Source organism: Anarrhichthys ocellatus, unplaced genomic scaffold, assembly GCF_004355925.1.
Source record: "Anarrhichthys ocellatus isolate YVR2014 unplaced genomic scaffold, GSC_Weel_1.0 scaffold193, whole genome shotgun sequence".
Taxonomy (NCBI): domain Eukaryota; kingdom Metazoa; phylum Chordata; class Actinopteri; order Perciformes; family Anarhichadidae; genus Anarrhichthys; species Anarrhichthys ocellatus.
Genome location: NW_022280223.1, coordinates 75,811 through 88,012, shown reverse-complemented (window position 1 = coordinate 88,012; position 12,202 = coordinate 75,811). Strand labels below are relative to the sequence as shown.

Sequence of the window (12,202 nt, the reverse complement as noted above, 5' to 3'; positions counted from 1 at the left end):
AGAGGATGGAATGGCCTGCCAACAGTCCTGACCTCAACCCAAGTGAACACTTGTGGGACCAGCTGTTCGTGCCAGAGTGACCAACACAACCACGTTGGCTGACTTGCGACAAATCCTGCTTGAGGAGTGGAATGCCATCCCACAGCAGTGTGTGAGCAGGCTGGTGACCAGCATGAGGAGGAGGAGGAGCCAGGCTGTTGTGGCTGTGTATGGTTCTTCCATACGGTACTGAGGCTCCTGTTTGTTAAATGAATAAATTGTAAAATTGCCAATATGTCTTGTTTCTTCCTTGTAACTGACAGACTTCAATCATCCAATCCACCAAACAACACCAAACAAGAGTCAAGAGCAACAGCAGAATAAGCTGTTTGGCATTGGCAGAGAAGATTTAGCAAATTTTTGGCCCCTATGGACCTTGTTTGTTGGGGAGGTAAAGATTAGGAAAAGTAAACATGAAGTGCACCAGCTAGCCAAACCTTTCTGGTGTACCAGCTACTAAAGAAGCTTGTACTGCTTCCCTTTCGCACTAGTCTGCTGTCTGATTGTGACGTCATGCTGATCTGGGATCAGCTCTTTCACCTGCAGTTTCTCCGCCAAAGTTCTCCTCTCAAACCGGGTTTGGAGGAGTAGGGCTCGCCTTGCCTGTAGACACTAGTCCTGACAAGGACGCGCAGTTTAAGGGCAATACAAATTTTGCCCCACGCTTAATGTATTTGAGGACACTGATTGACTAAATTGTATGTCATACATTCATATCTTTAATCAGCAATTGGCTAAACTGCTTTACCTAATGATGGGTAATCGCGATGGGGCGATTCTTCCAGCGCCCCATCGCTGCTGAGACATGCAGACAGGCGGAGAGGACATGCAGGAAAAGCATATATTTTGGCCAGATATCATATTTTACACATATTACTGGGTGCATTCCATATTTCAAAAACACAAATATTGACAATTTGTATAATTTATTATTATTAAAAAGAAAATGTTGTGGCTCAAGGGGGGGCGGTGCCCTAGCGCCCTCTATTGGCCAACCGATACTAACATTATATTTTTTTATTTAAAGGTATCTCATCAAACATTTATGGTCTATGTAAAAATATAGTGGAATAATGTCTACCTGAGCAGAGAATGAAGTCTCTCCCCCTCTGTGTGTTGCTTCTCCTTGATTTGTTGACACAGTGGGCCACAGGCCCTTCAGTGCATGTTAGTGCATGTGAGCGTGCCTCACTGGCTAGCTCGCGACCACCACTCTCGTACAAAAATACAGCTGATATCGCCGTCCCGACTCATGGTGTCATCATGAGGTTCCCCATCAGGTACATACTGATAGCTCTACCAGCGCCTCTGACATAGTTTGCACTTAGTTTTGTTAGAGCCATTAGCTGCAGGTCGTCGGCTCAGCTGTCGCGCTGTTGAGAGGCAATCAATCTTGCATTTATCAGCTTTAATGTTCCAATATTATGTTAATATACTAATTGGCGTTGTCGGCAGGATCCCAAGAGAACTACAACTGGAAAGTGCAAAAGTTGAATTACTCTTGCCTTGTTAAAACTAAAGTTATAGTATTTTGAGGTATTGGGGCAAGAGAAATCCCCTCAATATACCAGATAACTGTAAAAGTGAATACAGGCTGACAACATTAACGAAAGTAAAATGTTGTTTTTTTATTTTGTTAATAGCATTTCATTTGATAGGTCAAGTAGTTGACTGGGTTTTATCACGTAAGCAGTTGTGGCATGCAAAATGTTGACAATTTGAACATGGTCGATAATTTAATGAATGCAATTTTCCCCACACTGCAAATCAAGAAAAACATCTAGATTACAGATCCATATGTAACCTAGGTTATTATAACCTTAAACAAATACAAAGTTAAACAAATAATACATTTAGGGTAAACTAATTAAATAACAGTTATTAAGGTCATTGACATTAACAGTCGTAATGGTGGTTTATACTGTTGGTTTTTGCCATTTACTTTGTACAGCGGTAACAACCAGTGTTACTGTAGCACCGCATGCTGGAGACAGAGGAAAAATAGAGAGAGAACAGTAGATTGTGAGAGACAAGTCAAAGAGAGGTCGCAAACCAGTGAGGGGAGAAGGAATATAAGAGCAAAGAAAGAAGTTTTGAGGAGTGTAAACTTTATTTTTCCATTTTTTGAGGATTTTGTGTTCCTGCTGACGTTGCTGGAATCTTTTTTTTTTTAGTTTTGAACCCAGGATTTGATGAGTTAAAACTGTATTTTTTACATGTCAATTAGTATGCTATTTCCTTGTTTTTCAAGCTGAATGTGCAGCCAAAATTGCCAGTAGCTATGTATTTTGTGCATTTCCTTTGTGTAAAGGGAATTGAGAAACTACATGCAACAGGCATGGTCAAGTTTAGCCTCGTTAGTATTGTTTGGTAAACAGTGCTGCCATTATAGGGTACGGTACAGATAAGTAACATATATTTAGGTGCTAGCTCTACTCAAGTACTTCATTTCGTGACGGAATATGTAAGAATATAATATTTGTATGTATATTGCACTGTTATACAACAGGCCAGGTTTTTTAGTTATGAGGATGGCTTGGTGTTTGCACACACAAAGCTGGGAAATGAAGATGGCAAGCCACCCATAGGAGAAATCACATTGGATAGGCATCTTATTCTGCCAGACCAACCTACCAAAGTGAAATAAAACAGGGAGAAATATTTATTTTCTGAGATTTTGGTTTCATTTTGGAGGGTTTAAAGGAATTTAAATGCACAATTCCTCCGTGTGTATGTGATTTGGTACCAATTTATTTATATGTATGTCTACTACTATTTGTCTGCATAAATAAGCAGGCAGTTCAAACGTACTCCTTGGTCTGTGGTCTGTTAATTCTAAGTTCTAGTTACAAACTGCTCCTCCGAACCTAGAATCCGGTCCTAGCTATCTGTAAATACTTACAGTGCTACACATATGTTTTGTGTGTGAGCTTCCCTGGTCTCACACTCATATACAGAAGACTATTCATTTATCCTGCTGTAGATGACATCATCTGATTTTATTTTGTTGACAGGTATTTCAATTATGAATTTGAAGTAAAACTTTAAACAGTACAGATGACTTGAAACTATTCAGGGTATGGTTCACATAAAGGGGAGCATTGATGCAGTGAGTCCTCATGGTATATTGTTATTCTCACCTTGGCCAGAGTTAGATTTATGCTGTTTTCGGTCAACAATGATTGTGTTTTGTCTGTTTCAAGGTGTGGAGGTTAGACCTGGTGATGGTCATCCTGTTTAAAGGAATCCCATTGGAAAGCACAGATGGAGAGCGGCTGGTCAAGGGAGGCCAGTGCTCTAATCCAGTCCTCTGTGTCCAGCCTAAACATATCTCTGTCTCTGTCAAAGAGCTTGACCTCTACCTCGCTTACTATGTGCAAGAGAGAGGTATGTACGAACACACACTTTCATCGAGGTAAAATTCTAATACTGACTCACTACATCAGGTTGTTGATAATACAGCCAGGAGAATACACCTACATATTTTTTTCTCCTCTGTTTGTATGTTGGTTTCAGGCTTCCTATTCTCTTTAAAATGAAAGCACTTATCAGATTGTTGTCAGAAAGGTTCTGAATCTAAAACAACATGGAATAAATCTTTGGTAATATTAGCTATTAGTCACAATAAAAGCCTACTTTAAATGCCTTGATGTTATAATGGATTTAAATTGAACCACATGCAGGTAGTGGTATGGTATGATTTTCATAGTAGAGCTTTAACATTGCTTCATTTCCCAATCTATCTATCTATCTATCGATTTATATATCTATTGATCTATCTATTACTTAAAGCTTTTTAACCTGTTACCACTCCAGTAAAATTAGCCTTATTTAGCCTATCCAAGGCATACCCAAAGTAAATTGAAAGCTGTTCTTGAACCATTTGTATTACATGCATGGTCTCTTTTGAAAGGTAACACTCTGAAGTTTTTTCCCCAACAGTCAGAATCACTGTAAGTGCTACTGGCATTGAGTAATAGAAGTTTGAACACACTGAAGTAGAAGGTTTTTATTTCCGCCTGAATATTTCTTTGCAAACAGATGCCAGCAGATGACTATAGCTGGGACTTAATAGCTGGAAAACACAATGGGACCACAGCATGAAGCCTCACCTAGTCCAAGTTCAAATTTGATAACAATACCACAGAAAATTAATATTCTACACATGTTTTTCTAAGGGTATGTCTAGGCGCTTTCCAAAAAAGGCCATTTGGAGACCCATGGTAACCATGGTAACATTCCTAGGCTGTGTAAAAATGTGTATTCATAATTCAAACTAAAGCTTATTTATGTCGATATACAGTAATCTATAAGTTATTTCGCCATTATTGACTTTCCTAAAGTCTCCAAAACTCTCAAAAACCACACTTTGCATTTTACGCACGAACGCAGGGAGCTGACTCGCGGTTACGCAGGTTATTTCCGCGTTCTGCCTCTAAATCTAACCCCTGAAGCTGAATATCGTTATTTTCAGCGTCAGTCATCAGAATGATCGGTTGCAATTGGCTCGAGCTTTACACGACAGAAGAGGGGCAGGCACTTTCCCTCAACGCGGACTCTCGTTGGCTATTGTAGGCTGTGGACAGGACATGGAAGTTCCTATTGGGTCAAATGAGGTGTCAATCAAAACGTCAGAGTGCAGCCGCCATTTTGAGACATAGAGACGGGCAAAATTTACATGCGAACTGAAGTTACGTTTGAAAATATATAAATAATTAGGCATATCAGCCGGCTATTTTGAAATGATGCAACAGCAGTCGTGGGCATTTATGGACGTAATAATGTGTTTTGGACTAAATATTTTACTGGATTGGATCGTCTGGACCTTTGGCAATGTAACGAGACCGTTTTTGTTGGAATATTATCGATGGGTGGATTTCTATGAAGCTTCATCGGTAGGGTTGGGTACCGAAACCCGGTGCCGGTATGGCACCGGTACCTATATGACCGGTATCTACCGGACCGAAACGCAACGCAGATTTCGGTGCTTCCTTTCGGTGCCTGAGCCGATTGAAATACTTTTTTTACACTACTCTGATGACTCCATCCTGGCAGCAGCTAACGATAGCCTCGGTCCTCCGCTCCTCACTCATAGTATTATTACAACCGGACAAGCCGTGTGCGCTTAGAAACAAACCCCTCCATCATTCTGGCGAAGCTTCGGCCATGATTTATAAAAAAACAAAAACAAAACGATCTGTCAAACGGCTGGCAGGCTACTAACATCCTCCATCGACATCCGGGTACTTAGCGCTGCCGCTCATAACAAGCACAACATCCGGCATGCGAAACCTTCTTCTTCTTCTTTGAGGTGTAGTGGCGGTTGGCAAACGATGAATTGGCGCATTACCGCGACCAACTGGTAAAATAAAAAGGTGTCCTATTTTGCCAGAGAAGGCAAATATGCTCATATTTCTGCAAAAGAATTGCTGAAGTTTGAAGCTGTAGTGTGTGTACAGAGTGTGTGTGTGTGTGTGTGTGTGTGTGTGTGTGTGTGTGTGTTTTGTATTTATTTATATTTATTTAAGTATACTGTAAACTGGTAATATATTGTTCATAGTTTGAAGTTAAAAAGTTTGAAGCTGTAGTTTGAAGCCAAGTGTTTTGTATTTATTTATATTCATAGTATACTTTAAACAGTTAATATATTGTTCAATTTGAAGAAAAAAGTATCGGTTCAGGCACCGTTTAGGCACCGCTATCGTTTTAAAAGTATCGTTTTAGCACCTGTATCGGAAAAAACCCAAACGATACCCAACCCTATTCATCAGTGAGTTGCCTCGATTTTGTAACTGCTTGTTTGTTGGTTGGTGGTCTGACAGAGGCCTTGATTGTACCCACTGGTGTATAGTAACGAAGTAGAAATACTTCGTTACTGTACTTAAGTCGTTTTTTTGGATATCTGTACTTTACTTTACTACTTATATTTCTGTTGACTTTTACTTTTACTTCACTATATTTTGCAAAGAAAACTGATACTTTTACCCCGATACATTTCCCCTGAAACCTTCGTTACTCGTTACAAAATCAAATCTATCTTTAGAAAAAAAATGAATCATGAGACCAACGTCGGGGACTGTGGTGGAACAGAGACTGCAAGCAAGCAGGTTTGGCGAATCAGTGGTCCTAGCTTGCAAGTTAAATCATTGGTTAATCACGTTAATGCGCAATTGCAAACAAGTGCTCTCAAAGCCGCGGTGTTTTGATTCCCAGTGATGCCCAGGATGCTAGATAGCGAGCGACTACATGAGTAGAATTCCACTCTACGATGACTGATTTCATGATGGAAGCAGAAATGGAAGCACCTGCTACTCCCGCAACAAACGACGGTGGTGACGAAGACCAACACCCGTGGATCGCTAGAGAATTAGTGAGCTGAGGAAGTGTTGACAGTTGTGCAGCACTAGTTGGCTAACGTTAGCTATAGCTAGCCACCACACCATAGGATTGACAGGAGCCGCGAGAGCGCAGCATTAGGGAAATCCTTTCCAGCTGTGCGCAAGCTGTCTGTGAAGCTGAACACACCTCTACCTGCCTCAGCGGCCTGTGAAAGGCTATTTAGCATCGCAGGACTAGTCTTCAGCCCAAGAAGAGCGAGACTGAATTCTCGCAATTTTGAAAACCAACTTCTTTTGAAGATGAACAGGACATTTTTCAGTTTCAAGTAATGATTGGGTTGTTACTTTCGGTGCTGCTTTAGTATTGATCATGTTTTGATATTTGAGTCATTTTGTGGATGATCAGATGGCGTTATGATGCCCAATTGCAGATACAGCTTGAGCAAAACCTTTGCCTATTGTGTTCAATTCAGTTTACAAGGCAGGCGTCCTTTCTCAAAACACTGACCTGATGCATCAAGTGGATATTTTTTGCTGAACACAACATTATGCATTTGCCCTCTACATCCTCTAGTCGGAATGAGCATACTTATAAACGCACTGTTACAACTCCTTCATAGTGTCATATTGATTTTCGGAGAATTATGATGATAAGTTCATAGTAGATGCAAAAGTATACTTATGTACAATATATTATGTTGAACATTGTTGCTCCTGGATGGATCACAGCCAACACAATTATTTTCAACACAACTCCATGTCCTTGGTGATGGTGGCCACAGCACTTAAAAGAATAAACTTCATAATTCTCAAAATTCTGACGCTTTGCTTTTTTATTAACAGCATTTACTTGTACTTTTACTTTCAATACTTAAGTACATTTAATATCAGAAAATTACTTTTGATAATTAAGTACAATAAATATCAGATACTTTAAGACTTTTCCTCAAGTAGTATTCTAATAGATGACTTTTTACTTTTACTGGAGTAGTTTTCCAGTAAGGTATCTTTACTTTTACTCAAGTATGGCTTTTGAGTACTTTATACACCACTGATTGTACCTGCTGTTGTGATTGTATCTTGAAAGGGTTTGCATAAATCGAATCACAAGAATCTTAGCTTTCCAAAGATATGTAGCATCAGTACCTAACTATACATAGCAGTTGTGTACATGACACAGATGTACAGTTAACAGGCCGTCGGAGTGTTAAGAGGTTCTCTACCTCTACACAATCCACGTTAAAAAATTGGACAGTTTAGATACTTTGCATTGACAGTACAGTGCTATATTCCATCAAATTTAGGAAACATGAGTTTCCCAGTTATAATTATAACTTGCATGCTGATACGAATGCTAATTGCAGGTAAAAGTCTGGTAATTATTTCCTTAACATATTCTATAATTGCCTAGATTTAACAAGATTCAATATTTGTATCATTATATTCATTATACCCTGCATAAAAACAATATACGGACAATTCTGTTTTGCAGAAAGAAAGTCGATGAAATGTTCACAAATGCATTGTTTATGGAGAAGAATTGATACGTGCTTAGCCTGAGGCCGATGTATCTACCTATGTACAGGCACATCCCTCTAATAGTTGTTGAGATATTTCAGTCTGGACCAAAGTGGGAGACTGACCGACAGACATGTCCATCCTTAGAGCCACACTGCCACCATGGCTGAAAAAGTGCAATGATTATCCATATCTGAATTAATATGAGAATTTCTAAAAAGCTACTATTTGTCATGACAAGTAGTTCTGAGGTCTGTGGATGTTTTTGAATCATACTCGGAGTTGCTGTTAGTGACGCAGAAGTTATCTGGGAACGTCTGAACTGAGCTCTTCTTTCTCATTGGTTGGTTAAAACCAAGTGTATAAATTAGTTTAATGCAGCTATAAGTTGACTCCAAAAACAACTGAAAGAACTCAGTGTTCACGTCTGTTTTTCATATTGTGGCTTCAGGGGCTGTAACACCATTAGCAGTTTTTAATGGGACAGGACAGCAGACATACAACAGCACCTGTAACTAGTGACACCAGTGATGCCGGGTCTCTGCAGCATTAATAAAATATCAAGTGACTGCACAAGAAACATGATGGACAGCCAGCCAGGGGAACAGAGGAGGCTTTTCAGCAGGATGTGTGGAGGGCGAGGGCTCTAACTCACTGTGCTCTCAGTGTCAGGACTGTGGTTTTAGTACTGTGATTGTAGACACAGCTTCTACTCAGCAATACACTCAAAGAGTGCTCTAAAATCTATGCTGTTTCTAACAGCACCATAGGAGTAAAGTCAAAACGATGCAGTTTAGTTGTTATTGTTTACTTGACCTGAATGTATACTGGAGACATCGTTGGGTTGTATATTTCCTAAACTGACTGAAGGCTTATGTTTAGTTTGTGGACCATGGTCCATATCTCAAACAGTTTCACTTTGTAAGATGCAAAGTTACAGCATTTACTACTGATGGCCCGTCTGGTGGAATATCAATCTTGATTCCACCTGCAGCTGTTAACAACTCAGGCAAACGTTATGATATACAGTATTATCTCCCTCATATGCTATGAGCTAATTCATACTGCATATAATATGAACTACGACTGCCATTGATTGGGTTTATGTCTCCCAACAACTTCTTAAAAAAAACATATATTTATATAGTATTTTTCAGGGCCCTACGCAATTGAGTAACCAATGAACTGTGGGCCTCAGATGGTTGATGGCCTCTGCTCCACACATTTGTCCCAGTAAGACACTAGTGAGCCAGCCTAGCACACAGGTTTTGTTCCTTCATTCACCAAAAGTAGCTATTATTAATGTTTTTACAGTAGTAAATGTGTGACAAGTCAAAATGTCCACCATGGTGACTAACACTTAGTTGGTGGGACAAAACCTGGAGGATATAGGGACCGACCAGACAATTTCAGACCAAAAACACCAGGGTTTCATTCATTCATTCAAGAAAACTGGGGCCATCTGGCTGCTGCTGTAGAAGCACTATATAATGATGGACTCAACACGGCTGAGACCACAGTGCACCTAAATGTCCCAGTACACAGTGATAATAGGCAAGTATGTATGAGACACACCAGCTAAGAGAAACCCTGATGGATGTGTCAAAGTGTTCTTTCCCCTCACTTACCTGTTTCAGAAGTCAGTTCTCGTTCTTTTTGTGACTCTTAATCCGGTAACCGTGTCTTGCTAAAATTGTCCTGATGTATGGATAGATCAAGTCTCTCTCTCTTCAGAGGCAGAGCAGAGCAGCAGTCCCAGTCGTACAGGAGTGGGTTCTGACCAGGAGGACAGTCGAACCGCCACCATGGGTAATGTAAAGGATACTCCATTATGGATGAATATTCAGTTTTTCACTCTGTGGAACCTGGTTATTCTGTAATGTACAGTACATGCATAATATTTTTGTCGATGTATAGGACTGTTTTCCATTTTTACTGTCTGTTAATTTTCTTCATAATTTTGTTATATGTGATGGATGAAATTCATACCAAGTCCAAAAGAATATTCAACCATTTGGAAGATAAGAAGGATTGTGATCACGGACAGTAACATGTCATCCATGTATTGAGATTGTATGGCCTGTACCTCTTAACATTATCTGCATCACCATCACCATCACCATGCACTAGGCTCTAGTAATAGGACTAGTAACGCAGACTGAAAAAGCTACACTGTGTGGTGATGCACATTTATATTCAGGGTCTAGGAAGCCATTCCAATAATTTGCTGGCATCCAGGAGGGATTGAAACGGTTGACAAATGGATGGTGGTTGGTAGATCTTTTTTTCTATACAAAGAAGAAAATATTTCAGATCTGATTAGTGTCAAACAAACAATAATAATTAATATATACATATATGCATATACATATATTGGGCTGTACAAAATATAATGAATTGAATTGATAATGTTATCATTGTTTTAAATCACATCATTAATAGGCGGAGTTATATAATCTTGGGGGAGTGGTCTAATCAGCCTGATTAAACACTGATGAGGACCACATGCCATGACAATTGGTGCACTGGTTTTGTGTTGGACCAATGCTTCAGGATTATTATATAAGGTTTTCAAAATATGAATACAATTAATTCCAAACCCAATATTGGGCATAGCAAGAAACTGGAGAGACTTCAATCTTAATGTTACACAATGCAAAACCAACACATTGAAAGAATGAAACAAAAGAAAGGTAAACATAACATAAAAGCAAACTATCAAAAGAGATAATTCCACAAAGCTTTGTACAGGGGAAACACTTTGTACACAAGCACAACTACATTTAAAAGAATGGTGCACTGAACATCCACAAAGAATTGATTGAGTGAAAGAACATCTCATCCCACTGCTTGAGATACACACGAACACAGCAGACATTTCTAAATGCAGTTGTGTTTCTACAGATGGTCCAGAGTTCCAGGAGAGTTTTCTGACATCAGGCGTTTTCAGTGTCACTGAGCTGGTCCAGGTTTCAAGAAGTAAGTGGCATCTACTATTAGCTTTAATCTTTACCAACTCACCACCACCATCCATTGAAACACCAATCTTTTGTTTCAGCTACATTGAGCATGTCACTCCGTATGATTGAAGAGTTGGCAATGGGACAGTTCAGATACTGTGCATTGACAGTACAGCGCTATATTCCATCAAATTTAGAAAACATGAGTTTCCCAGTCATAATTATAACTTGGATGCTGATGCCAATACTAATTGCAAGTAAGAGGCTGGTAATTATTGCCATATGACATGAACATGTCTCAACATGCATGGCATATTTTGGAGGGTTGCTCTTTGGACTTGTGTAGAAATAAAAGTGCAATTTCATGCCAAAAAGAGTACAGTGATATACATAAACGCATATATTTGCTCAACTTCAGCTGTGCCACTCCACCCAACTCAGTGAAAGTGAAATGAATAAACAATGAGAAAAAAACTGACTTGCACCAAAAAACATGGCATTGCAACAAAACCATTGTTACCAGTACATTTTTGACTTTATGAAATGTAAAGCCAAGTCAAGTCTTTGACTTGCTAGTGGGACTTCACTTCTACATCAGGAGTCCTAAACAAGCCACTGTGAACACTTCACCATAAATAATTCATTTTAAGTGTTTAACAGGACAGTTATACAGTAAAGTGAACCTACAGAAATGCTAACGGCTGATTCAAATTAACATTATCACATTTTAAAGCAAACTAATCCAGTGTGTCTGTTTTATATCTGAATGTGATAATCTGAGGTATCATCTTTACTCTGTCTGCTGCTCTGAACTGACAGACACATCGTTTTTTTTATTAGCTTCACACTTTTGCAGGAGGGATGTAATAATACAGACAACGGATTTAGTCAACTCAACCCAAGTATTTAAATACATATTTAATTTTCAATATGTAGTGTGTGTGTGTGTGTGTGTGTGTGTGTGTGTGTGTGTGTGTGTGTAGCTCCAGTAGTCACAGGAGTAGGACCTAGTTTCTCTATGGGAGAGCTCCAGGGTCATCTGGCCTACGACCTCAACCAGCCAGTCAGCCTGAGACGATCACTGGCCAGCACCTCATCCAGCGGGTAATCACACACACACACACACACTGACTAACTTTTATTAATCCTTACCGTCAGAACATCAGGGAATACATAAGCAGCTTTAACAATTATTGATGTCATCCCTTACCATGACTTTAAACTAAGCTTAGTTAGACCCAAGTTAAGACCCTCAAACAGCCTTTGAAGAAAGTTAGACTAGCCAAAATGTCCTCATCTGGCTCCCTCTGTTGGTCATATTAGAAGGCCCACCCTCAACCAAAGTCT

At 39.5% G+C, this 12,202-nt stretch overlaps 1 protein-coding gene across 5 annotated transcripts in view; it reads left to right on the top strand.

Moving 5' to 3' along the window:
• Positions 1–12,196, top strand: part of nfic (nuclear factor I/C) — a 31,989-nt gene extending 19,793 nt beyond the window's left edge. For 4 of the 5 annotated variants that reach the window (XM_031878691.1, XM_031878694.1, XM_031878692.1 and 1 more), the window contains exons 4-7: positions 3,243–3,426; positions 9,630–9,704; positions 10,800–10,874; positions 11,839–12,196. In XM_031878691.1, coding sequence (XP_031734551.1) covers positions 3,243–3,426; positions 9,630–9,704; positions 10,800–10,874; positions 11,839–11,963 — 459 coding nt within the window. In that variant the 3' untranslated portion in view covers positions 11,964–12,196. Of the gene's footprint in view, positions 1–3,242; positions 3,427–9,629; positions 9,705–10,799; positions 10,875–11,791 lie in introns of all 5 variants that reach the window. The other variant, XM_031878693.1, reaches the window with a different exon arrangement.
• Positions 12,197–12,202: the final 6 nt, after the last annotated feature.